The following is a 26451-nucleotide window of genomic DNA, read 5'->3' on the forward strand; positions in this document are numbered from 1 at the left end:
CATTGGTGCATGGACGCACTGGCATGTTGGTGCTTTGGTGTATTGGTGCATCAGCACATCGGTGTATTAGGACATTGGCCCATTGGTGCAGCAGCACGTCGGCGTGTCGGCGCGTGCCGCAGGCTGGGGGCCAAGGTCAGCCCTCCGGGCGTGGGAGCCAGCTGCAGCAGGGGTGACGGTGGCGTGGGGGGGGTCGGGAACGGGTCATTGAACCGCGGCCAGCGCTGAGCCCAGCGCGGTTCTTGGAATTCCCCCCGGGCTCCGGCTGAGCTTATCAGGGCCCCGCAGCCGCGCTGGCCCCGCCGGCCCCCGCGCCCCATCGCCGCCCGCCCCAGCCACTCCCTGGCGGACACGGCTCAGCTGGGTGCCCCACACGGCCTCCCTGGGGCATGGGGACCCCCGCCCCGACGGCTCCCCCGGACAGTAAGTGCAGGACATTTGGGGTGGGGGCGAGGGCAGCGCCAGGGTGCTCAGAGCTACTGTTGCCCCCCAGCCTTGGAGGGCCCGGTCCCTGCACGGGGGCCGGCTGCAGCGAGGGGGTGCGTGCGCACGCCGGCTCTATCTGCGGTGGGCAGGCGGAGGGGCTGCCGGCGGCACGCCGGCACGGTCATGCATGCCTCTCACGTCGGCAGGTCTGGGAGCACACGCGGCCATTTGCACGGGGGGGGTGGGCACGTTGCAAGTCTGCAGCCCACTGCAGGACCCCCAGGGTGGGGGGGACCCTGGAGAACTCCCTAGGTGTCTCTTTATGGGGGGGGCCAGGCCAGGCTGGTGGGTGCTGCAATGCCGCCTGCTCTGCCCAGCGTCTCCCCGTGGCGCTCGGCTGGGCTGGGGGCAGCCTGGCACAGGGGGGATGAGCCCGGGACCCCCATGCCCCCACGTTCCTGCAGTGCCGGGCAGCTGGGGCCAAGCCGAGGCAGTTGGACGGTTTTGGGTGCTGCTTTGGGAGGGGCTGTGCCGCTCGGCGTGGTGCCGGCCGGGAGCCCCGATAACAGCCCTGCTGGTTCCTTGGCCCCGCTCCCCTCCTGCACCGACCACCAGTGCTCCCCAGTGAGGAGTCTGGTCCCAGCAGGGACCTCTGACCCTCCAAACATGGCAAGAGGTGGGCAGATAGTTTTCACTGTTTCAGGTCATCAGGGCTATAAAAGAGCGATAGTGAATTACAGGCAGGAACGTGAAGAGGTTACGGGAATTCAGCTGGGCACAGGGCAACGGGAACGGCAGCTCCCCGCAGATCCCAGCCCCGTTCCTGCTGCAGGAACCGCCGGGGCTGGGCACGGAGCTGGGCAGCAGCACCACGATGCCAGGGCATCGCCCTGGGGCCGGCCCGGGATGCCCCAGCTGCCCCTGACGAGCCCCAGGTGCTTCTACCCCAGGAAAGGCTTAAATGGCCGCTCAGCTGCAGGGCTGGCCCTGGTTGCCCCGTGGAGGAAGGACGGGCTGGGAGGTGAGCAGGGGCAGCTCGGGCACCAGCGCTGCTGCGGGGAAGGAGGCACGTCCAGGGCGCAGCGCATCCATCCTGGGGACGAGCCGGGCTGCTCCGGACACAGGGACCCGCAGCCGCCTGCTTCCATCCAGGGGAGCCTCACCCCGAGCCGTGCTCACCGGTACCGCAGCACCCAGGCTCTGGGTGCCCCTGTCATCACCGTAGCCTTGCTCCCCGTGGGCTGACGGGAGGCTGCGAGCACCCGGGGAGCGGTGCCCGGCGCTGACGCACCCCTGACCCGCTCAAGGCTCCCACGAGCCCAGCCGGGAGCAGGGATGGCAGGGCTGCGGCTACGCCTCGGCAAACAGAGGGAGAGGAGGTGCCGCTCGCCCGCGGCACGCCTGGCTCGCCCGGGGCGTACGGGTGTCTCGCTGGCACAGGGGCCGGGCTGGGGATGGCGTTTGCAACACGGTGAGAGCTGCTGTCTCGCGGGGACCCACCTGCGCCGCCCCTCCCTCCCCCGGCGCCCGCTGTCTCCTCCAGCGCCGGCCCAGTTAGCGCAGGAGGATCGACACCAAGGTCGGGGCAGTTTACTCCCGCTTTACGCGATACGGGGGTTAAAGTCCCCTCCTTTTTATGAGCCACGAAACCATTTTTATGATCCCCGCTGTTTCAATAGCTCGGTTATCTGGAGCTTCCTTCCTGCAAACGCGCAAGGAGAAATTCCAGGCAGAGGTGGACCCGGCACCGCCGATGCCTCTCCCTGCCGTGAGCTGCTGCTCCCGGTGCCACCCATGGCTGCCGGTCCCTCCCCGCCCGGTGTGCGCGGTAAGGCAGGAGGGCGGCCGTGCTGGAGCTGCCCGGGCGGTGGTGGCCGCTGGCCGAGCCGGTCGTGGCGTCACCCAAAGCCCCGCGGTCTCGCAGCACCGCTGCCCTCTTGGTGGTGCGGCGACGCCTGCGGCAGGTTTGGCTTTGCTCGCGGCTGCGGCTCGGCTGGGGACGCGGCCAGGCTGGGGGACAGAGGCGGGAGGGGGACGTCGGCTTGGAACGGTGCTTCGTGCTCTGGCTGCTTCCATCCAAGACCCGGCGTTTCTGGGTAGAGCGAATGAGTGCTGGGACACGGTTGGTTGGCGTTAGCGGCGTCTGTCCCCTGGGCATCTCTCGGTCACCGCCGGGTGAGGACAGCAGTACCAGGCTGGGAGAGGGAGCTGCACGCCCCCGACCTCTGCTCCTGCTGCTGCTCTTACCGGCCGCTCTCCCTCCTGCTTGCAGGGCCAGCCAGGTCCTGCCCCTCGTCCCCAGGTCAGCCAGGAGCCCGAGGGCGACCTCGAAGCTGAGCAGCGTCCCCGCTCCAGGGCAAGGTTGAGTGCTGACTCTTCCCAGGAGATGGACAGAGTCACCAGGCACCTGGTCTTCCAGCTCCCGCAGACCTCGCACAAGCAGGACTGTAACGATGCTCACCAAGCCGGCTCGTTGGCAGAGCAGAGGGCCGACAGCGATGACGACGTGTTTGGCTCCGCTCAACACAGCAGCCAGAGGGTGGAAAACGGCTATGGCTGGAAAATGAGGTCAAAGTCATCCTCATATTTCCTGGATGGTGGTAGAGATGTCTGGACCCCGTCCCCGGACAGGGAGTCCAAGCTGGAGGTGGTGAGGTCGGGAAGCCTGTACGACCTCAGGGCTTACAGAGGCGAGAGGAAACCCTCAAAGCTTTACGATGAGGACGAGCAGGAACAGTACAGGGTCCCTCCACCGAACATCTCACCTGAGAAAGCCAGGGAGCTTGAGGACGAGAGGAGGGAGGTCATCCGGAGCCAGGTGATGAGGAAGAGCTCTACCACGGCTGAAAGGTGGAGCTCCATGGATGAGCTGAGCTCCATAAACGCCGGCACGGGCAGCCAGGGTGAAGGCAGGCACACGGGCAGCTTCACCACCAGCTTCGCCACGTGCTTTGAGAAGCCTTCTTCAGGGAGGGCAGCGACGCCTGTTGACCCTGAAAATATCGACACGGAGCAGATCAACTTCTCCGCTGCTCGGCAGCAGTTCCTGATGCTGGAGAAGACCAACCCAGGCTCTTTTTTCAGCCCAGGGCAACAGGCCATGTCTCCAAAGCCAGAGTCGATGAGAAAAGTCTCTAGGCAGGAGTGGCATAGTCCTGAGATGGCCACGAAGGCTGCGAGAGGTTACGGTAATGCTGGTGCATCCAGCCAGAGCAGGACGGACAAGACCCTTTATCAGGTTCATAGCGTGTCCCACAAGACACCTGTGAAGGAGAAGGTTTATGCCCCCAGAAGGGCTGATACGGAAAGGTCGTATCCCACGGGGAAAATGTCCAGCTTGACTAAAGCATCTTCCAGAGAGGACCTGGACTCCGGCCTGGGTGAGATGTATAACGAAGCCAATGCAGGCTACGCTAGCGACGGAAGCGCATCCAACGAGACCTTCAATGGCCTTGTGGATCTGAGGGCCAGCAGCAATGGCCTGGACAAGGAGACGAAGATCAGCAACGAGACGCCCATCGAGCGGGAGATCCGCATGGCGATGGAGAGGGAGGAGAACCTCTGGAAGGAGAGGGGGATCCAGCGGCTGACCTCCAGCAGCGAGTTGGTGGAGATCCAGACCAAGCCTCTCCTCTCCATGCACGTCTCTCCAGCCCCAGGCAGGAAAGGGAAGGACAAAGGCCGCGCTTCCCTTTACGTCCAGAGGGAAATCGAGCAGGAAACCAAGCGCGAGGAAGATCTGAAGAAGCAAGGGAGGCTGCTGGGGATGTACGACAGGGGGACGCAGCAGGAGCTGGACGAGCGCAGGAGGGTGTTCGAGCAGGAGGAAGCCCCCCCGCAGAAGCCCACCCCCACGAGGAAGGCGGACGAGCGGAGGAGCTGGGTTAAGGAGTTTGTGGTGGTGCAGCCCGCGAGCCACGGCCCCTGCCCCGCAGAAGACACCAGGGGTGGGAGAAGCCTTCCCAGCCACACAGTGAGCATCACGCCCTTCCAGGCGTCCCAGCTGCGCTTCGCTGCCGGTGAGAAGAGCCAGGACCAGCCCCTGGTGTCCGAGCGCGTTTCCGCCAGCGCCAGCAAATGGGGGAGTGAGGATTCCTGGGGAGGAAGGCTTCCCGGCTCCACCCCGAGCCCCGCCGGCACGGCTGTCCTGCCCAGAGAGTACTTCTCCTTCTCCTTCTGGAAGCCCAGGGTCTCCTTCGTGGATGACATGGGGACGCAGAACCCACTCAGGAGGGAGGACGGCCGGGAGGAGCAGTACAAGCTGAGGACCTGGAAGCCCCAGACGTCGGCGCTGATCGAGAAGGAGATCCAGAGCGACTTGCAGAGGGAAGAGGAGCTGCAGGAGCAGCGGCGGCGGCAGCTGATAGACGGCTACTCCCCGGTCGGCAGCGACGGCTTTTCCCGGGAGGGCTCCCACTCACGGCACAGCTCCGGTAAGGGGAGGAGAGGAACAGCGGGATGGGACAGGGCAGGGGGCAAACCCTGGGGCAGAGCTACTGTGGGCATCGCTCCTGCCCTCCCGTTCCTTGTGGCTCCGAGTCTCAGCAGGAGCCATCAGAGGGGGCAGGAGTGGCACCATGAGGTGCCAGGTCCCCAGGGACCTTCGTGTGCAGGTGGCAGATGCCTCTCCCAGGCACGGGAAGCCATAAGGCAGCAAACCCTTATGGTGTCCGCAGTCGGCACGAGATGCCTCTTGCGGGCAGCAGCCAGAGGTGACTTGGGATCTCTGAGAGCAAGAGTGGCCGTGGCAGGGACCAAGGGGGACAGTTATGGGTGGAAAGCATCAAGTCTCGGCCTGGGAGAGTCTGGCTGCGGGTGAGGGGTCCAAGTTCCTCCCCGCAAGGATTTGCTGAGGTGCCCATAAGGACCCCTATGTGTTGGTAGCAAGTTGTCCCAGGAGAAATAATTCTCCTCGGGCAGGGATTTTGTGGTCAGCAAGCAGAAGTGCTGGAGCCAGCTGGACCAGCCCAGCCTGCCGGGGGGAGCAGATGTAGGGAACTGCTGGTGATGATGAGGGATGGGCTCCGCAAGAGCGGCGCGGCTTTTGGTTCTAGAGCTGCTCAGATATTGATGACCTTGTGTCATACTATCACAGAAAATGCTGCTGGAAGGGCCCAGAAGTGCCCACTCATGTGTTTCCCCTCCCTTACTCCCGACAATCCCCGGCTGGCACCCAGACACGGGGTCCCAGCCGTGACCAAACCCGCTGGACCTGCCGAGGAGGCTGGTCTGGGGCAGGAGCCGTGCTCTCCTGCGGGTACCCCCGTCCCCGGGAGCGGTCCTGGTGTCCCTCACCCCCTGACAACTCTTTCTCTTGAAGCTGCCTCAGGTGTCAGCGGCAGCTTCTCGGTGCCCGGGTCTCCCGTCTCCACTCCTGCCTCGCACCAGGCGGGGGTCCTGGGGCTGATGTCGTCCTTCACCCCGCTGAGAGTGGCCGGTCCCTCCCAGGGCAGCACAGAGACCCTCGCCACTGACTCGGCTCGTTCCAGCCCCTTCGAGGAGCGGAGGAGGAGGGTGAAGGAGGACGGAAAGGTGAATGCGCCTGCCCTGCAGCACGCGGTTGGGGGGCTGGAGCCCAGGAGAAGGCTGCTGGCTCCAGGGCTGAAGGTAGCCGTGCCCGGCTCCCACCTGGAGCTGGAGGTCCAGCTGCTCAACTCAGTGGGAGACCCGGCGGTGGTGGCACCGGCAAGGGGCCGTGCTGAGCCCCCAGGGCAGTGCCCCACAGCTCAGGGGTGCCAGCGCTGGGTGGGACAGCAGCTTCCTCCTGGGGAGGGGGTGGTCCTGGCCTGAACTGTCCCCCCGCTCCGGGGAGGGCACGACGGCACGACGGCACACGCTGTCTCACCTCGCTTCTCCCCTGCCCCGCAGCCCGACCCCCCGTGCCCCGTATCTGGACGTTTCCCTGTGAGGTTGCTGTTATCTGAACCCTTTTTTTCCCCCCTTTTGACAGTACGCGGGCATTGAACCCGTTGACAAGATCAACACGGAGGTAAAGTCCTTTACGTAATGGAGGGCTCTGCTTGCGCTGCCCTGAATCCTCGCTCCCCTCGCTCCCCGCTCCTGGAGGCTGACGGGGTGGAGGGGGGTCTCGGCTCCCGCAGGGCCACGGGCACCGCTCGGGTGGGCATCGCATTGGGCAGAACGTGTCGTGGCGGCTGTCAGGTGTATTTAACCCGAAGGGGGGGGGGGGGGGCTTCTGGGTGGGAGGGCCGGTCGTGCAAAAAAGATTGTTTATAAAAATATCTTCTTTATACAAAGATGCTGTGCCTTCTGGTTCCTTTAGGTTGTGGAGAGCACCAGAGTGATTCGTCACAAGAGCGTCATGGCCCAGCGCTGGGAGGCAGGGCAGTACGCCAGGGACGACGACTGAGGGAGCCCTCGGGGCCGGGGAGGGCCCGGGGCCACCGGACTTCGCCGTGTACTTGCCCTGTTTGGGATCAACTGATGCACGACCGAAATACCCGATCAGTTCAGCTCCTGGTTATTCACGAGAATCAGAGACTTGTACACTGCAAATCGCATCCGTTTTTAATACCACAGATGATCCTTCCAATGCATTAGATGCGCTCATTCGTTCCCCCTTCCCTTGGAGGTGAGGTAATACTTTTTTTTCTTAAGAGGGGAAAAAATTGGATCACTTTCTTTTAATCACTTCTGCAAGGAGACAGCTAGATGAAATCATACGGTAATTTAACTTCTTTCTCCTTGGAAGCTGTGTCTCTGGCTTACATAAAAGCTATTTTATTTCTAAGTGGTTTTAGGTTGGTTTTAAGTACCACAGCATCAGACATCACCTAGGAGGGTACCTAGGCTGAGGCACGCCTTCGGATCGGTATCGGCATCCAACTGGGAAATCAACGTTTCTGCTTAACTCATGTCATCTGCTGAGATGCAGCAATAGAATATACATACATACATACACATATATATATAAAAACGCTGTTTATTTTGCTAATTTATTAAAAAGTCATTGCTCTCCCTCATTCTTCCCAGCCTGTTTTGTCTGCCTGCTCCGTTGGTTTTGCAGGCGGCATTTTGAGGGATCGCCAGTGGCTGGGGGCCGGGGCTGGGACCGGGACCGGAGCCTTCTCCCGGGCGCAGCCCCGTGGAGACGCGGCTCCCGTGGGGGCTCCCTGCGGCTGCCGTGCTGGGGGAAAGGCCGGGATCCTGCCCGCTGCCAGCAAGGGGAGAGGACCCCCCCCCGCCCCCGGCTGCCCGCACCCCCGCTGTCGCTAGATGGCTCCCGGCGAGCGCGCAGGCAGCGCAGCCCCGAGCACCCACGGGCGAGCGTGGGGCCGGGCAGCCCCGCGGCTGATGGCGCCCGGCCGAGCCGGCGCCCCACGCCGTGCCCGGGGGGGGCCGCCGAGCCCAGCCCGGAGCAGAGGTGCTGGCAGGGACGGCGGGGCAGGGCGCGTTCCCTGCTGCTGCTTCCCTCCGCTCTCTGAACTGGCTCCGTGCAGAAAGAGGAAAAGAAATGGGTTTTGCAGAAGCCTCTGGGCGTTCCCTTCTCCTGCAAAGCACAGAATAGCTGGTCCCGCTCTGCTAATGGTGGCCCGGGGAGGCTCCCGTGGCGAGCCCCCCCGCACAGGGCTGGCTCCATCGCTGACCGGTTCCCGAGGAGCCCTATTTCCCCGTCGGGTGGGAGTTGGGCAACAGCCGCATCTCTCCTCCACGGAAGCAGTGGGCCACGCAGCCACCGCGGCACGGCTCCCTGCCCGGGGAGCGGGCTGCGAAGGCAGAAGACGGCCCCGGAGTCTCTGCCCCTCATCTCATCCACGGCCTCGATCAAATTACTTTGCGTTGTACCTTGGTGTCTGCCCCTAATTAATAATTTTTTCTCGTGATGCAAAGATGAAAAGCACGTGCGTAACCCTCAGCTGATCCCGAGTGTTTCTCCCTTCCCCTCCAGCCCTGCGATGAAGTGCGGGATGGGTGAAAAGCGAGGGCTGGGGCAGGAGCACGACAGCCCCCGTCTCCCTGGGCGCAGGTTCCTGGCCGCCCAGGCGCAGGAGCACTGGCCCGGCCGGCACCTCTGCTGGCCCCGAGGGCCGAGGGCGTCCCACTGACCAGCCAAGGGCATTCGGTCTCGCTTCTCGCAGAAAAAGGTGTTCCTAGAAATCCTTTTCCACCAAGGATTTGGTGGAAAATATATATTTGGATTTGGATCCAAATATATACACAAATACATTTAATTAAAAAATAAACTTTTAGAAGTATTTTTATCCTGACTTCAGTCATAAACATTCAATTCTTAGCTCACTCATGGAATAGTTTTGTATGAGGTTAAAAAGGCACCTTCCAGCTGATAAACTGTGTGTTTTAATTGGGCATTGTTAACACGCAGTAGAAATGGAGACTGGGACACTGTTTTCCTCTTGCCCGTTTTCAACGTAAAAGTGAACTCCGAGTCCTCTGATGCCATCGTTGAAAAGCCTTTTTTGCCACAGACGCTGCTCCTAGCAACAGCCTGCTATGGGTAATTTCCTAATTTTTGGAAATGAGGTTTACACTTGGAGCTGCTGAGACATGCCCTGGGACGGTCACTCACAATTTCTGATAGTACGTCCTTGCTTTCATGAAACGAAAGGGTTCTCTGGGTGATCTTTTGTGAGCGGCAGTTCAACCCTTGATGAGGTCTACCTTGGCATATGACAGAGGATGCTCCTCGTTTGAATGAAGTGCAATTAACTGGAAATTTAGCTCAAACCCACCGTAAGACGCAAATGAACGGGACCCACAGGCACCCTGGGCATAAAGAGGCGAGTGACCGCCCCGACAGCGGCGCGTGGCCCTGGGACACGCCAGGTTCACGAGCGGCGGGGGGGCTGCTCTCCCTCCTCCGGGCACGACTGTCGCACGCGGATCCCGAGCACGCACAGCGCTACCGAATTCTGCTCACTTTTCCGTGCCCAGTTGGCAGAACCTCTGAGCCCGTCCCGGCCGCCACAGCCCCGCTCGTGGCTCAGCCCGGTCATCCCGGCCCAAGGTTTGGGACTGGGGAAGGGCACAGGCGCTGCCGTGGGCAGCCTGGGGCGAGGGGGGGTCGGTGACCCCGGTTTCGCGGGATGATCTGTTATTTCTGGGAGGTTTGCTTTCTGCCGCCGGTACCAGCGTGCTGGGGACAGCCGTTTGCCCCCTGGCTCGCTCTGTTCTCTCTCGTAGCCACCCAGAGAACCAGAAGGTGCCCACGGGCCTCTGAGAGGACTAAGTGAACGCTGCTGGCTAATTGTGCCACCTGATTTTTAAGGCAGCAGCCTTTCATTAACGAGCTTTGGGGTGTGGACTAAATAGATCAGGACAGAGGAAAGAAAAGCCTGATCTGGTCGTTACCTTCAAAGAAACCCTTCAGGACAGGGTTTGCTCCGGCTCTCAGCTGTGGGGCACGGAGCTGCACGTGTGGCTGGGCTCGACCTGGGCACTGATGGGTCCCGCAGCGATGGCTGCGGCAGTCGTAATGCCGTCCGTGTTCGACAGCACGAGGAAAGCTGGAAGACGCCCTCCAAGCATTTGAGTAAGTGAGTTTGTCTTTTTTATGGCTCTTTAAACATCTATAAGTTACTTGGTGATATTTAATGTTGCTTGAACAGGACCAATTCTGGCAAAGGGTCTGGCCACAAAGACCTCGTTAAGAAACCACAAATGTGGGATTTCAAACAGCCCAAATCCTCCTCTGGGTCAGCTCTGTAACGCTGAATAACGAGCAGGAGAAACCTGAGCACGAGAAGTGAACGCGCTGGCGCCTCAGGAACCTGTTACCCGCTAGTTTGGGGTTACAGGCTTCATCTTTGTAGAACAGACAAACAGACCAGCCAAACAGGACTAGGCAAAACGTTCTTTTATTAGGTTACGTCAACAATTCAACCCAACAGCTCGACTGGACTGTAAGACAATATATTGACTGAATAGTACTGGAACAGCTGAAAAAAAGTTGACTACGTCTACCAAAGTGTATTCACGTAGCTATATTTAGCACTCTGGGGAAAACACTTACCATAAAACCTTTCAACGCTGTCAGCCATTTTAAATAACTTTTTAAAACACAGTCACAACTTCTTAAATCTACAAATCTTTCACTAAGAAAAATGACATAAACCTTGGTGAAAACATTCCCATGAGATGCAGATTAGCAGTCGGCAAACATGGCATTTCATCGTTCTCCTTCCACCCCAGAACCAACTCATGTTACTTATCTCTTTACCATAGGCTTATACTACAGACTAAACGCTGTTTACAAGCGCCAGTTCCCCTAAATATGAGTGCAGCTTAAACTCCTGGCCAAGCCATTCAGCTACGAGCCCTCTCCATGTTAACGTGAGCTATTTTATCATGTCATTAATGATACAGTAGAATATTAACTTGTTTTACAAATGTGAAACCTAACATTCTCATATTTGTTTAACTTACTGAATTATCAATTCCATTAATAGGAAGAACAATAGAAGTTTTTCACTTAACCTGAAAGCTAACGTGATGCAAAGGTGTAGATGTTGATGCTCTAAGGTGAAACAGAAGAGAAGGGTGTTCTCCTCAACCTATACTAAATATTACCACTTAAACCTTTCAAAGCCTACTTTGAAACCCACTCCTACCAAAAAGTGGCACAGCAGAAACTAAATGGATACCTTTATTTCTTGGACTTCTTTGCAGGTCCTTTGACTTGCTGGGTAATAACTTTCAAGATCCTTTCCATTTTGGCTTTTGTCAGCGACTTTCTGCAGTACCATATTTGGTCCCATATGGAGCACAGAGGCTTGGGAGCTAGATAAAGTGGATCGTAGTCATGAAGCATATCCAGTGGCCTCCTCTTAGCATACTCCTTATAATCTGCGACTGGACAGTTATCTGGGTTGTCAGGCTTGGCAAAGAGACACGGACCCAATTGCCCTGCGTTTACCTCTGCACTCAGATCATTCTTCCACTCCAAGTACTCCAGCTCTCCCTCATTCTTTTTTAGCACAAGCTGTCCCCAGTACGGATTATGGCTCCGACTGTGTGTACTTGCCCCGAACCCCCTAATGATATTGGTGAACATGAGGTGCAAAAAGCCCTGAGGGTGCGTCTTACTTAAAAGTCCCTTCTTACGAAGACTTTCCACATCTTCATCTGTCAGGTTCTCCAAAATGCTCCACTCTCCCTCCCTCTCTTTTTGAGATAGGTGCTGATGCTTTAGTTTCAAGGCTTCCTGAGACACTCTGAATTCCAACCCTTTCACCACGCTGTACTCGTAGTTGTGATCCTTGAGGTATCTCTCTATGCTGCTCTGAAAGAAGTGCAAAGAACTGGCAGAAAAATCTGTGCCGTTCTGTCTCTTTGCAGAACTGTAGAACGAGGCCAGGTAATGATCGAGGTCTTCGGGTGGCAGCTTATAGATCTCGCGCGTTTCAGAAGGGCAATGTAAAACCAGCCAGTCTTTGAAAATTTTTATATCGCCAGCGTTACGGTTTCTCTTCTTCTCCCACTTCTTCAACACATCTAAAAGATAAGACACAGCTTTGTGGACAGCAAGAACTTACAAGGAGATCAGTGCAACGTAAGGAGATGCAGAATAATGTCCACCTTCCTTCTAAAAGTAATTCAGAGATTATGGGACTCTCACAAAGCCCTTCCTTTAAAGCTTTGGTTGAGATCTGTGTCCTCAACAAGCCAGCCAGCACCACCTGACAGCGCCAGCCTAGACAGGGAAAGGACTGCCTCCTTTCTTGTTCTTTCTCGCTTGGTGGGTGAATCTGCGTACTACCATGTAGATAAATTTAAGATATGTTTCTTTGTGAATTATGTTTAAATGGGAGAGAATGAGTTCCTAATTAAATGAGGATATAATCACTGAATGTCATTGTGGGGTGCACATGTGGAAAGCACTGGTGCAGGCTCTGTGGGCCTTCTCAGACGGCAGTATAGGACTGGCGACTGGACCTGTCACTGGTGGCTTGGCTTGACATTGAACTTCACCCTGGATGGTTTTGGAGTTGACCCTGAGTGCGCTCGTAGGACCACACTCGTGGGACCGGTCGTGTAACCAGTGGCTGCAGTCCTGAGCCTGCAGCGCCGGCTATGAAGCCCGAGCAACCCCAAATGGACTTGACAGACGTTCATCAATTTGCAGCTACTCTGGTGTGTATTTTGTGGTGACTGCAGGGGCCAAACTCTGCCCTGTTAAAAAAGATGGGAGTTGGCCTGTATGTGGCTCTTGTGATCTGCCTCAGGACTAAACAGCATCCGTTTCATACGTTCAAAATGTTGTACAATATAGTTTGCATTATGTAAAATATATTTCAAAGCATTCTTCTTTACAAAAGTCTCTTCAGGCAGGAGAACTCTCATTGTGAAATAAAAACATTAACCAAAAGTTAGGGGTAGATAGTGAGGGAGAACAAAAAGATGAATAAAAGCGTGTGTGTATATATAAATTTTTTTTTCTTTTTTTTTTTTTTTTTTAAAAAGGATTGCCAGGATTCCAGTTGGATTCTCTCTCAAGTTGCTATGGCAATACCATATCTACCTAGTTTGATGTAGCATGAGAAATTAATTCTTTGGATTGCTGAAAAGCCCCATCTGCTCGCCTGTGACTTTTCCAGGGCTGAAGAGGGCTAGGTTGAAAAGGATTCTAGAGCCAACATCTAGAGACTCCCCTTCTTGCACCGAGTTATTTTATACATGCTTAGTTGTTATCTTAAAATGCTGTGGCTGGACTGAGGTGGATTCTACTGATCCTTGTGCTGCTGTTTTGGGTTTTTTGCTTGTTTTGTTACTAACTGCTCTATGTGAAGAGATGAATGGCTTGTAAATCAATACATGTAGAGGCCTCGCTTGAGCCATAAGCCATTTATCTTGGCAGAAACTGCAGCTACACAGACATTCCCAGATGAATTCCCAGTCCCTTCTGATGATGTATGTTGTCAATTACAAAAATAGTCAAATAATGTTCACAAAAACCAACTGTGCCAGTTTGTATGGTCGTGGCTCCATAAGGAACACGAACGTCTGTAACCCCAAGTCTGTTCAGGAATACTAATGGTGCTTTAAGCGTACACCCATCGCGTTACAGACAACCCCCAAAATACTATTTCAGTAATCTCTTTTCTTTCGAAGGACACTGTCCCGTCCCCTGCACTGCAGAAACCTGCAGTAGGCTGTTGCTTTTTAATGTTATGGCTAGTTGAGACAGGTCATTACTTCAGCAGAGAAATAGGTATAGATGTCTGGTGCAGTGGGACGGGGGCAGCGCCCTCACAGCCCTGCCCTGCAGCAAGGGAGGAGCTCTGGAGATGCGGTCAGTGGGGAAGTGTCCTGCGTGGCCACGGGGCAGTGCCGCAGCAGCTCTGCCAGGCCGGGCGCCCGGCGTGCCACGGACAAGGCTGTGGGGCTGGACTGTGGCTGTGGGAAGAGAACAGGTTTTGGGGAATATGAAATGGGATTCTCATTCTGAGCGCGTGGAAGTGAGACATGCTGTTGGGGGCTGCTTTTCAGTTAGATGGAGCCAAGGCATTAAGGCACTGGATGGAAAACATATACTCTTACTCTTTTTGAATTATATTTTAAAAATCTGCCTCAATGTTTACACCTAGATACTAGCAGACAAAACCATAAAACTGACTAGACAGCAGTTTACTTGGTATTAATGTGAAATAGCACCTGCAGGCACTCAAATCATTATAGATGCAAATTTTGTGGCTTTACTATAACATATTTAAAAACCTGGACATTTGCATTTTATTTGAGGTGTTTAAATATACATGTACCTGGCTTAAGGCTCCAGTGTATTATACACATCTATCCTAAAATATGATCGTTTAGTAAATGAATTACATCCACTTCATTGATGGCTTCCCCACTATTGCAAAAGACTAGCATAACTTTGATGATGTCCACACGCTATGTGTCAGCTGTTCCTTCTTGTGCGGATGGTGTCTGTTTTATAGCAGAATTAAAATAGCCACAAGCTAGGCTTCTAAAATCTTCGTCAAACAGCATATTCTTATGATAACGGAATCATTTAAAATATGCTCTGTGCATGGCTTAACCTCGGTATTGAAAGTTCCCTAGTAAGCAGTGTTATCTTGCAAGTTAATGTTTGAGCAATTATAACTCTCTCCACTCCAGTGGGATTCCAAGGACAGCGTGTATGAAAATCTTAAAATTCTTAAAAGTACTAAAGCAATTTGTTTGCTGATGTAATTTAATATGCAGGATTGAAGCTTTGCTCCCATTGCAATCTCTGGGATTTTGCCATTGACTTTGCAACCAGAGTTTCAGCCACAATTTCTCTGTTTCACTGCTTTAAAAATTACTTCCTCTTGTTTTCTTCTCTTGAGACCTGAGTTCCCATCTCTGGCTGCAGTTTCTCACAGGGACTCTCTCTTAAGTACAGCCAACATATATGTGGTGATACTCAGTAAAATGAAAGACCAAAGTATTCAAACTGGGTAGTTAAGGCTGGGCCACAGCCAAGTACACCTCAGTGAATGGCATTATCTATTGAAGTGCTGATTGCTTAAGGTAGGAACCTTTTTCATCCCTTTTAGTAGAAATAGGGTGCCCCAAATCAGAGGCATTCACTCTAGATGCAGATTTTGGCAGCTATATGAACTCACCCTCCTTTAATATTTCGGGAAAGTGATTAATAGAACGCATCCACACACCCACAAACTCCTCCAGGAATAAAACTGCAGACTCACTTACTTTTGTTTGAAGATGCAGGTGGATGGTCTGCGTTCTTGCTCCCTGGACTCAATGAGGCTGAAAGATGAGGTGCGTGCCCAGATCCTGACGGTTCACTCTCTTCAACAGGGTTTTCAGTAACATTCCCACTTAAACCTATTCCTGGTATGCCATGCTCAGGAGAGCTCAGCTGGAGTTGCTGCTGGACATCTACAGTGGCTTCAAACTCAAAGAATGTCACAGAGGCGGGTGACTCAAGTTGGGCCTTTGCTTCAATGTTGGAGATGGGAACAGATTTTAAACATTCTTTTGGTATTGCTGACCCAGAGGAATTTCTTGCTTTAGAAGTTTCAGTTACAGACCCTGCAGGATTAAGAGGACCTAACCTCAAGAAGCTGCTCTCCAGGCTCTCTTGATTGCTGACGGGGGACTTTAGAATGCAGGCAAGAGTTAGGGGTGGCTTTCCTGTAGGGGCAAAGCCAGATGTTTGTGTGGCTGTCGGCTTGTTAAATGCCATCTTCTGATTGCGATGCATTTGCAAATCTACCTCAGCAGTTACACCTTTAATTGGTGATTCTGACAGAATATTCTGGTTGATTTTGTCTCCTTGGTCGTCTTCATCTGAAATATACTGTTCTTCATCAGAGATGATTTGTAGATCTTCATTGCTCTCTAGCTTCACCTTATGTCTGTCAGTTTTGACTTCACCACCAGATATTGACAAATGCTGCTCTGCTGTAAAGCACGATTTCATGGATTTGCTATTTTTTCGATTTTCTCTGGGTGATCGTTCATTATGCGTTATGTAGACTGTGTCATCTTTCTGCTGAGTGACCCCTGGAGATCTGCTACATGACCCTATGCTAACAGCATCTGCTTTAGCCCTCTCAAAAGATGGGGTCATCCTGAACCTCTTTTCATCTAAATCAGCTTCCCTTGATGAAGCCTCAGAAGATACTAACCTCTTTCTCTTTTCTACAGTTTCATTCTCTTCTCTGCTTCTGAAGTATAATTTTCCACACTGCCAGTGATACGCATGTCCAACTCCACATATCCACAGAACAGAATTGTCCTTGCTAGGGTGACCCATGTTCTGCACAATTTCCAAGGCTGGGATTTGATTGCATATGGTCCCATGAGTGTGTGCCCAGGTCACAAGATTGGAGAGATCCATGCGAAGTGAACTGACATCGCTGCACCTTCCGTCACCGACACTCTCATTCTGTAAAAACGTGTTGGAGATAACTTAAGTGAAAGAGGATGTGCACAAAAGCAGTCCTGGGGACTGTTTCTAGCTCCATCTCAATAGAGCAATCACTGTAGATCACTGATTCCTCTAATGATTCCTTTTTAAAAACAATTTGTTCATTCTTTAAAATAAATAAATAAATTTGTCGACTTTGAAGACCTGGAGGGTAGTTTGTGGGCATGGTCCCGGAATGATGAATTTATTATAGATATAATTGATGTGTACCTATGGGCTCTGAGTCTTGATCAAGTAGCTCAGCTTAAGAATTTATCACACCTCAGCTGAGCCACAGCAGCTGTTCACATGCGTGTTCTAAACCCACAGCATAACCGAGATTAACACCCTCGCTGAACCACCCCAGCAGCCACCATAGCTCAGCTAATGGAAGGGTAACTTGCTGAAGTCTAGTGCTGTGTTCGCAAATCTGAGCCCTGTGATCCGAGCAAGCTTGTACCCATGGCCAACTCTGTACTCGCTCATGGAAAACAACAAGAGAAAGTGTCAGGAGTCGGCTTCTCAGTCTCCCACCTCCCCGTGGCCCACAGGGCTCATATTTCTTTCGTCTGTCAAAACGGTAGCACTGCTTGCATCAAAGGGAAATTGGATCTATGAAGAAGTTGTTTGTGGGATGCTTTTTCAGAAACTAAAAAACGGACCTTGCATCCACGTATCTAAAACTTGGTTTTAAAAAATCTACAGTTTTTAATGCTATAATTGATTCTGTTAGAAACAATTGTCTATGGTATCATTTATGCTATAAAAGAATACTCACCATGCTGCTGTTTTCTATCTCACTGAGCCTTCTCTCAGGTGGAGATCAGTAAGTGACTGTTTGAATATTCTTTCTTTCTCTCTCAGAACCTAAAATAACAATCGTGTGTGTCTACACACACACACACACACACACACACACACACACACACACCCCTCAAAAAAATCTGGCTAGCAGATGCAACTAAATTTTTCAATGCTCAGTCCAAAATAAATGCTACTGCAGAACACGTGCCTTCATTAAGGTGAGCTCCCATTGAGTCTGAATGAACTATATATAGAAAGCTTGACTTGTGTAAATATTTGCAGGATTAGCCTCTACAGCGTAGCAATCAAAGTTGAAACAAAATATAAATATTGAAAATAGAATTTTAAAAACCAGACTCTGTGAGATGTTCCTTTCAGCCCTGGCACTTTGAACGCAGGCTGTGGTTAGTAATCTTTACTTCTCCAAATAGAGTGAACTGCAGAAACAGAAGTACCAGAAATAGTGAAGCTAGTTCAGGTTCTGACATTATCTGACTTTTCAAATTGTAAAAAAAAAAAAAAAAAAGGAAGTTTCCTAACTAAAGAATTACTTGCATATGTAACTTATATTTACTAGAGACTAAATCTGAAATTCTCCCATTTTGAAACATTCTATGTAGTAGTCTAGGAAGTCATTTCTGTGTAACAGGTTAGAGAAGAACAATTGGTCACATAACTTACCATCAACATACATATTGCAAGAGAGCCGAGAAGCCTTATGATGCTATGTGACTGATACTGCATGCATTTACAGTTCATAATGGCAGTCTTTGCTCCAGGCATCTTGCCCTATTATTAATTAAAAGCTTTGCATTTAGTGGTGGTAAAAGATGCCAGACTGAAAACACTGGACGCAGGAATCTTGTCTAAACTGGTTCTTTGAGCAGCTCTGGTCTAAGTGTACGCGGCTTCCCGGTGAGAACAGGCCCTTGTTGGCTTTGAAGGTGAGCACGCACGTGCGGCCAGCCCAGCACACTCGCAGTACATCTCCTCACCGGGTGCGTGAGCTCGAGCCTCCCCGTCTCCTGCTCTGCATGCTCCTATTCTCCGAGCAAGCTGCGGAAGACGGGAGAAGCCCATCCTAGCTGACAGATGTAGGGCTGCTCTGTAATCTGTGAATGCGGTGTTTGTCTGCTGGGATTTATTTCATGAGTATGCTAGTTAAAGTGGGGGAAAACCTGTCAGTGCACAGGCAGGAAACTGCCGAACTGCAGAAGCCCTTTCGTGCGCCAGCATCCGAGGCAGAGGCTACGCCCAGTGCCCTTAGTGTCCTACCTCCACCGGCCGTGCTTACCCGCTCCACGTGAGGCGGGACCCGGCTGAGGATGAGGAGCTCTGCCTGGAGGAAGGGATGTGAGAGTGTGACTGGCAGGGCTGCCCAGGCGCAGCCGCCAGCCCCATATGCAGGGTGAAGCGTGGTGGCTGCTGCAGCGCTTGGCCAGCATCAGTGACGTGAGGTGGGGATGTGGAAACCATGCAGTGCAAGGCCCTTACCCTCTCCCTCCCCAGCCTGGCACCAGGATGGGGTCACCCGGGGTTCCCCAAGGCCACCCAACCCAAACTCCCTCACTGCCAGCAGGGCCGGTCTGAGGGGGCCCAGGGGGACCCGAACGCGCCTGGCTGGCTGTGGGTGGGGGCAGCCGCCTTCCCCCTTCCCGTACCTCCATCCTCACCATCCAGCAGCAGGGACCTCCAGAGCAGGGTTGAGACCGAACAAAACCCTAGTGATTGTGAAACTGCCTCTTGGCCGAGCTCCTGCACTGAGGAGGAGCCTTCTGGAAGGGTGTTTACAGGTGCCCTGCTCTGTCAGCTCCAAACTTGCAGAAAGTGAGGGGCAGCAGAGTAACAAGCTGCTGAGCCCCAAGGCTGCAGCTGGCTGGGCACTTACCCACCTGCTGAATTTCAAGTGAATGCTTCGATCCGCTGATGCCAAAGCTAAATGTGCTTTGCCGGATGCGAAGCCTAACCGAGTAAGCATGCAAAATCTTTGGGCAAAAGTTTAATTGTTCCAAGCAGGAAGGGGAAAAAACAAAAAGCCACGAAAGTGGTGTGAGCTTCCACGCTGCCCAGCACGAGGGAAGCCTGTCTGCTGCCTCAGCGAGGCAAGGGTAATGTCTACAATGACAAATACCCATAGAACAATTAACGAGTGTTTGGTAGTTAGGCAAAGCTCAACCCAAAGAGGAAACAAAAAACAAACAAAAGCAAAGTATACAAGAAGAGCCCTCTCTAACCTCAGGAGACAGGGCAGGGAACTAACTGTCCCTTTCAAAGAGAAAAGCACAGGTCAAATCTCTCGCAGTGCGTCAGTTGTATTTCCCGATGGGGAATGAACAGTAGGCATCAGAACCGCTCCCATTTGGGGGTGAAACTGCTGCACGGCAGCACAGCTCTAGAAGGCGCTTCTGCACTTATGCTAGTATCAATCCATATGTTCCTTCTTATGGCTTTCTAATGATAGTACAGATAATTTTAGCCTAGAATGCTCTGCTTTTTGCATATACTAGCTTGTGAAACATGCAGAGCTAGGATTTTCAAAGAATTTTTTACTGAAATCCGCTGCTTGCTTTAAACAAACAACAGACCAAAAAACCCTGTTTTAAAGCAGCAAATGCGTTTTGAGCTCTTGACCTCTGTTAATCTAGGTGTTGTATAGGATCTACTGTCACCATGATCTCACTCCTAGTGAATCACAAACAGGGCTGGAAGTCACCTCAAATGACCATTTCAGCTGTCCTCGTTCCTCAGAAAAATGATCTCTGCCCAAACTTTTCCCGAGAGGTGTTCATCTAACCTGTCTTCAAACCTTCCAAGGACAGGGAATTCGCAGCCTATTCCTGGGCCTCGCTGTGCCTCAGAAAGCTGAACATAAACTTACGGAAGAACCCTTTTTCCCCTTCTGAAGTCAAAGAGAGTTTTATCTTCAAGTTCAACCTGTGTAATTCCTCCCTAAAGGGCTGAGCTGCTTGGACAAACTAAAAGGAACTTTCAAGCCAATAATTTGGTGCTTACAGTTAGTTGTGGGAAAAAGGTAACAGAAACGGAAGCTCTGCATGGTCATAAGGCCATGAAATTACTGACTTGGCAGATGAACATCTTGATTTCTATCACAGGCATCTTTAAATGGAATGCTTTTATCTTTCCTTATCTCCAAGCACATGTCTTCCTTTTCCTGATCTCTTTGAAAAAAAGCCTTTTTTCTCTTGATATTTAGTTCCAAATAAAGGCTCTGGTAATCAACTAAGGATACTTCTTCAGTCCACTCCTGCTCTCATATTTACATCCGTTGAGAGTACCTCCAAAGCAACTGTCAAGTGGAATGAGCCTGAATTTACAGTTACAACTGAGTGGGGGGAAAAAATGAAATACGTATTTACCCACAAAGGCTGAACTGACATACTTCTAGTCTCTTCAATTAATAAAAATCCATCTTGATCGTTGCCACTATTTTTACCTGCTTCCAACAAAACCAGGACCTCTATGTGGGAGGGGTCTGGGGAGTTTGGGGTTGAGTTTTGTTTTGAAACCTTGTGTCTGGTTCCGTATCTGCCTGGCTGTGAGTGATGCAGCGTTTTAATTATCTTTCCAGGAGAGGCTCCCATCTGATAATGGACACTGTGTATTCAGGACCCACACCTTTGTGCAGAAAAACAGGACATTCCAAAGCTGTACGGTAAATGTTTGGGGTTTTTTTTTAACCCATAGGGAGTTTAGTGCACTAATATAACCTATAGTTAGGTGACTTCATGCTCATTAGAGGAAAAAAGTTAAAAATAATCTGCAAGATTTTGCATTTTCATGAGTCTGATCTAGACAGTAAGCTTTCAAGATGTCAGCACAGTATATGCTTATTTTACCTCTGTATTCAAGAAAATGTGGCCAAGTAATTTCAAAAAGTCTACAGCATTTCAGTGGACCTCTTAAAACTCAAGGCTGACTAAAAGCATTGAAATGCTTATTCCCTTTTAAGACTTTTCTGTGTCTAGTTTCAGCCCTTGGGGGGAAAAAACATACTCAGCACTTTCTGAAAGTGATTCTCTTGTAAGGTCTGTCAAACACAGGTACCTGGAATCACCCGAGAATGTAAACATCTGAATCTTAGTCTTTTTACATTGCAGTGGACTGTGCAGCATTATGGTATGCTGAAGGTTTTCTGAAACCCTCTGTGACATACACAGGCTTATGCAAGCAGGATAACTAAATAAAGAAACTAATTGTATAGACACTGAAAGCCCTTTAACCACTTTGTTCCTGTCCCTCCACCCTGTAATAGTCCTAGATATGTTTCTCTTAAGTTTTATAACATCTATTTCACAGATTAGAAACCTGAGGCACGCACAAAGCAAGTAAATATGAGCGCTTTGGCTTTTCAGCTCCAGATAAGACAGTGCAGGAAACGGGAACAATCCCAGTAGGAAAACAACAGGATACAGAACAGCAGTTCTTAAACTTGACTCCCGCCTCCTTCCCCCGGCATGGATTGTGTGCTCCCGCTCACTTGAGAAACACTTAGTGGAGGTGGAGGGACATGGGACAGCCGTAAAATACACATATAGGAGGGGGTGTATTGCCAGAGAGCTGCCAGGAATGGAGTGAAGGACAGTGACGGGGGGATGTCGTGTCTGGGGCAGGAATGGGATGAAGCTGTACTTAAACACATCTGGTTGCAAGACGGGAGTTGAGAGCGGAGCAGAAGTAGCTCGTGGCTGCCAAAAATCATTGAGCTTGTCCCACCACTTCTTAGCAAGGGCCTTTGGGGTGGATTAATCATTTCCCAGCACATCGTTTTTCCTGTTCTCTGCAATGTTTGTTTCTCTCCTCCCCCTCCCCTGTACAAGAGCCTTCTCAGCACCTCTTCAGCTCTCTTCCTGCTTCACCACGTCCTTCCACCACTACCTCCTGCCCTACTTGCAGAAATACAATTCCCAAGATACGTCCTGTACTTGCTACAGGGCAGCATTCCTCCATTTTGAGAGATGCTCCCAGAAAATAACATCCAGTGCATCTGATGGAGGGCAGGGTCTAACTGCATGCACCAGCTCTGAGTGAGAGAAGAGAGACTGCCGTTAAACATTAGCCTACAGCACCACATTCCTTAAACAAGAGCGTTTTTGTTCAAAGAATTGGACACAATTTTTTGATGAGTCCTAATTACTCTTCTCTTGAGGGTCTGCATTACAGAGCTGCTGTCCTTGTAACATGACTGTGAGCTCTAAATCAAGTCTTCTTAAAAGAGCTAATAAAAGCCGCAGCCAGCTGGCAAAGGATCACCTGGTCCAACAAACACTAATCAACCACTAAAAACAGCTGTAGTAAAGGAAAAAATTAATTTAAAACCATGAACTTCTATAAATAGGTCCTAATATTTTATTTCCCCAGGAAGAAGTGGGAAAGCTGAAATTAGCGAAAGGCAAATTTGTTCCTTGGGCAGAAAATGCTACAAGGTCAATAATAATAGTGTTAGTTACCCTGTTAACGCTGCCATTTGTGAGCAGCTTCACGCTTAGGGTTAGCGCCGCCAGAGGAGAGCGGGCCATTATTTTCCCCAACAATTCTATGTGCAGGCTGTTTTACTTTTCCTGGGATTTTTCATCTTCGGTCCTGCGCTATAGATGAGTACATAATTGTATCAGCATAGAACCGAGTGTGGGAACTTACTTTGTTCCCCAGCAGCCATTTGTATTAAAATGATCTTCTTTCACTTAATTAATGGAAGAAGATGTCTGTTGGCAAGAAGGCACTTGTAGGAGTGTCTGCTACTCTTTTAATTGCTTCTCTCGCTATTTGTGGTATTTTTCATAAAGCGCAAGCTTTGCCAGTCATGGGATAACCTCATCATCTCCTACTACAAAAATCACTTTTAATCCTCGCAGTTTCGTGGAGTTTGACTGCAACAGGCTCAAAAATGCGATGGGAACGATGTAAAACTTGGACTTTTTTTTCTTCCACGACCTGGCCCCGGGGCTGGAGCTCGCCGCAGCCCGGCCGGTCCCCGGCAGAGGGTGCTCGGCCGCCGGCCAGGCGCGGCCGCCCCGCCCGGGCCCCGCAGCCGCAGCCCTTGCCGGGGGCGGCCTTCGCTCGCCGTTCCCGCCCCCGCGGTCCTTGCCGGGCCCACGCCAAAGCCCTGCCCCTGACCCCGGCTCCGGTGCTGAATAAATATTGCTATTAATGCGGGGGTCAAGGTCCTCTTACACTTATATTTAGGATGAAGGCACCATCCCGATGCACTTCCTTATTCCTGCCAAAGAACCTTTGCACCTGGAGCTCCGGAGAAAGAAAAGAGCAGAAATTTAGTGCAAAGCTCTCGCCATAGATTTACTGACCTCTCAACGTGCCAACTTTTAGGAAACTTGCTATCTTACTGCTAAAAATACAGCATAAAAATGCTGACCGCGAACGTTGCCTTAGCCAAGACAGAAACTTCTCCATTTGTGGTCCTTGGAGCGGGGATAAGGGTGTTACTGTGTCTTTGGTCCTTTCGATTTCTGTTCTGTTGATGGAATTTTTTTTATATCAACAGCAAAAATTAACATCCCGTTCATGCATTTGCTAAGGGGAAGTTGCAAATCTTACTTGTTTAATTGTATTGTGAAAGTGTTTATTGCAGTTTTATATATTTCTGAGCAGCCTTTTAAAGTTTAACCAAAACCATAGTGTGGCACACGCCATTTTTACTACCATCTGCTAAACTAAAATGAAATAACCAGTGCCGTAAGCTAGAGGACACATCATCCAAAGTTTCAAACACCGCGCTGTGAGTCGGGGCCTAGCATCCATTCCTCTTTCTTTGATCTGAGCCAAAACACTCTTTCCTTCTGTTCCGCATCATGCGTTACCTATCCACAAACCGGGGTAATGTGTTACTTCATAACACGCTCTGGATGAAGTGTGGTAGAAATTTGTTATTAAGTAGTATTTGTGGTGAATCTGTGACTTGTAATTAGATGTAATTGTTCATAATGAGACGTAGTAACCTACTTTTTTACAACGCAGAACAATTTTAACGACTGACACCTCAACTCATTCCTAGGCTTGAGGATTTCACCTTTTTAGAAGCACTTTAGATCCGTGGTGACTCAGTCTGGGGGTGTGTGTAGAAGTCAGTTTCGCTAGCAACAGGCAAAGAGCTAGCTCTCATTTTTACATCTCAAGTGTTTATGAAGGTTTGCTGAGGATGTGATGGGAAATGGCTCCTGGAGGGAAAAGAAATAACTTTGTTGGTAAACAAAGAGGAGGGAAAGTTCCCTCTGTGTGGGATTACTTTTTACAGTCTCTGCTGGGGTCTCCTGGGCAGCTGCAGATGCCCGCAGCTGGCACGGGGAGAGCACAGGGAAACCCAGGGTGCGGTGCCCATGTAAAGGAAAGGTGCTTGTCCCTCACAAAACACATCTTACCAAGCAGCACACAAGCTTTTTGGCCGCAGGCAAATTCATCGGTTCATGATATCTGGCCATGCTGATAGGATATTTGGGAGCCTTGCAGGCTTCCCACCTTTGGAACTCTTATTTAATTTTCTACTGTTGTCCTTGTTTTGAAGTGCCACTCTCTCCCTTACCTCCTCCAAGGTCACACAAGATGCTTCGGGAAGCCTCCCACGGAACACAGCGGTCTGCAGAAGGACAAGAATCTCACTGGCACCTAGAGGACAGGGAAGCCTAGGAAATAAGGGAGAGAGAGGAGGTGTTAGTTATTTAGGAAAGTGATCTTAAAGCAACCTGAAGATCCCTTGTGTGGGATGGAAGCAATAAGCAAAAGGCTCTGCCCTGAGCACTGAGTCTGCACTCAATTTTTATAGGTTCTGAATGACACGCTTGAGGCAGGAGCTAGGATTGGCAGTATCTGGAGAGGCACCAGTAAGAGGCAGTGGCTCTCAGTTTCTGCCTCCACTTTGAGTGCTGCATTCAGCAGGAGCTGAGAGCCTCACAGATGAAAAATACCACAGATGGATGGCATCTTGCCTCTTGGAGAGGCAGCAAAACACAGCATTGGCACACCTAGCTGCTACTTTGGAAAAGAAAAATACACTCTGGCATAGTATCCGTAAGAGGTTGCCAACCCTTGTCCTTCAGCAGTGATAACACACTTTCCAAAGTGTGAGCAAGAGCAAACAATTAAGCCCACTCTACAGATCCAAGCAAAACTTGAGCCAACGGTGGGTTTGGATCTGGAGCTCTCTGCCGAAATTGCCCTCAGTGCTCAAAAGGCACTTCTGAAAATACACTTTGGAAACTTTCTCCAAGCCTGCACCACAACCCCAGCTGTCTCTTACTGGATCTTCCAGCAGGCGCTCTCAGATGACTAAGGCATCAGTGAATGCTTAGAAAATCACCTAGGCTGCTGGCTCCCTGAAGCCTAAACGGGTACCTCAAAATAGCTATCTGTGCATGGCCAAGCTCTTTGGAACGCAGGCCTGGCTATTAGAGGACTCGGTCACAGCCACAGCCGTGCTGCTCTGTTTACATAAACCCCTTTTTGTTCCTTTGGTGACCACATGTGTACTGAAGTCCTCACGACAAAACTTAAGAGGGAAGAATCTTGCTAGCTGACTTCTAGTTGTTGCAGAAGTAACTGGTCAACTCGCAGTATGAAATTAAGTATTTTCTCAATAAGTGAAGTATCACTTTCATTTTTTTTTTTAAGCCCTGACCTTAAAGCAAGAAAATTTAGCTGAAGTTGCCCCTCTGAATTAAACTTAGCTCTGTAAGAAGACTGTTTCGCTTCATGAAAATCATCCTGTTGGCTTTAGGTGCTTGCAGTACATGACTAGCAGGGAGTCAGTTAGCAACAGATCTCCAGCATTTAAGATGTGCCACTTAAGATTTAAGTCTTTTCTAACTAGTGCAATTGCTAGGAGTCTCTTTTGTACAATGTTGATGCTGTGCTTTTAACAAGAACGCATATGAATTACATGGTGTTTAGAAAATGCACGGGGTGTGTGCAGGCCAGGTAGCTGTGCATAAAACTGACAGTTCTGGAAACAAGGAGCCTTTTGTGCCTCTGTGTTTTGGCCACCCATTAAGGCCCAGTGGCTGACATAAAGCACTCTTCGCACAGTGCTCTCTGTCATCACCCTCTGCATTCGCTGCCCTAGTATCTGAGCACCTTAGCAAATTAAATATTAAACGTTCTAAAGGATATTGTGTTTCTTTTGTTCCTTTGGCAACTGAGATCTCAAGTGCTCTCAATTCTCCCTGACTTCACATTTTGCAGGTTCATGTCTTAATGTTCTTTTAATGCTTAATTTAATACGCTGGAGTTCTTGCTACACACTCATGTCTGTCGCACAGAAAATTTGGTGTACAATATACTAGACTAGGAGA

At 51.1% G+C, this 26451-nt stretch overlaps 2 protein-coding genes and 1 long non-coding RNA gene across 6 annotated transcripts; 2 read left to right on the forward strand and 1 right to left on the reverse strand.

Annotated features, from left to right (window-relative positions):
* Nucleotides 1-293: 293 nt before the first annotated feature.
* MISP (mitotic spindle positioning) lies at nt 294-7409 on the forward strand. Its single transcript, XM_075175344.1, has 5 exons — nt 294-423; nt 2699-4859; nt 5747-5958; nt 6377-6415; nt 6710-7409. The coding sequence occupies exons 2-5, from the start codon at nt 2813-2815 to the stop codon at nt 6794-6796; spliced, it is 2385 nt and encodes a 794-aa protein (XP_075031445.1). The 5' UTR covers nt 294-423; nt 2699-2812; the 3' UTR covers nt 6797-7409.
* A 1188-nt stretch (nt 7410-8597) lies between these two features.
* On the forward strand, nt 8598-24778 carry LOC142093817 (uncharacterized). The gene is made up of 3 exons (XR_012677540.1): nt 8598-9937; nt 20721-20804; nt 24697-24778. It is a non-coding gene; the product is annotated as an uncharacterized LOC142093817 (long non-coding RNA).
* On the reverse strand, nt 10249-24770 carry LOC142093815 (uncharacterized). Of its 4 annotated transcripts, none has more exons than XM_075175345.1 (4): nt 24687-24770; nt 17106-17194; nt 15106-16306; nt 10249-11898 (listed from the first exon to the last, which is right to left on the reverse strand). In XM_075175345.1, exons 2-4 carry the CDS (start codon nt 17106-17108, stop codon nt 11051-11053), a joined length of 2052 nt encoding a protein of 683 aa, XP_075031446.1. In that variant the 5' UTR covers nt 17109-17194; nt 24687-24770; the 3' UTR covers nt 10249-11050. The 4 variants fall into 4 exon arrangements, with proteins under 4 accessions (XP_075031446.1, XP_075031448.1, XP_075031447.1 ...); XM_075175347.1 differs by lacking the exon at nt 24687-24770 and adding an exon at nt 24110-24676; XM_075175346.1 differs by lacking the exon at nt 24687-24770 and adding an exon at nt 24177-24300.
* Nucleotides 24779-26451: the final 1673 nt, after the last annotated feature.

This window comes from Calonectris borealis, chromosome 28 (genome assembly GCF_964195595.1).
Source record: "Calonectris borealis chromosome 28, bCalBor7.hap1.2, whole genome shotgun sequence".
In the NCBI taxonomy this organism is placed as follows: domain Eukaryota; kingdom Metazoa; phylum Chordata; class Aves; order Procellariiformes; family Procellariidae; genus Calonectris; species Calonectris borealis.

What these genes read in the sequence shown, in the direction of transcription:
- MISP (XM_075175344.1), top strand. Translation starts at nt 2,813, where the DNA reads ATGGACAGAGTCACCAGGCACCTGGTCTTCCAGCTCCCGCAGACCTCG. An exon ending in GGGTGAAGGAGGACGGAAAG is followed by an intron (nt 5,959 to 6,376) that starts GTGAATGCGCCT and finishes CCCTTTTGACAG; the next exon opens with TACGCGGGCATTGAACCCGT. An exon ending in TTGACAAGATCAACACGGAG is followed by an intron (nt 6,416 to 6,709) that starts GTAAAGTCCTTT and finishes TGGTTCCTTTAG; the next exon opens with GTTGTGGAGAGCACCAGAGT.
- LOC142093815 (XM_075175345.1), bottom strand. An exon ending in ACCTGCATCTTCAAACAAAA is followed by an intron (nt 11,899 to 15,105) that starts GTAAGTGAGTCT and finishes CTTATCTTTTAG; the next exon opens with ATGTGTTGAAGAAGTGGGAG.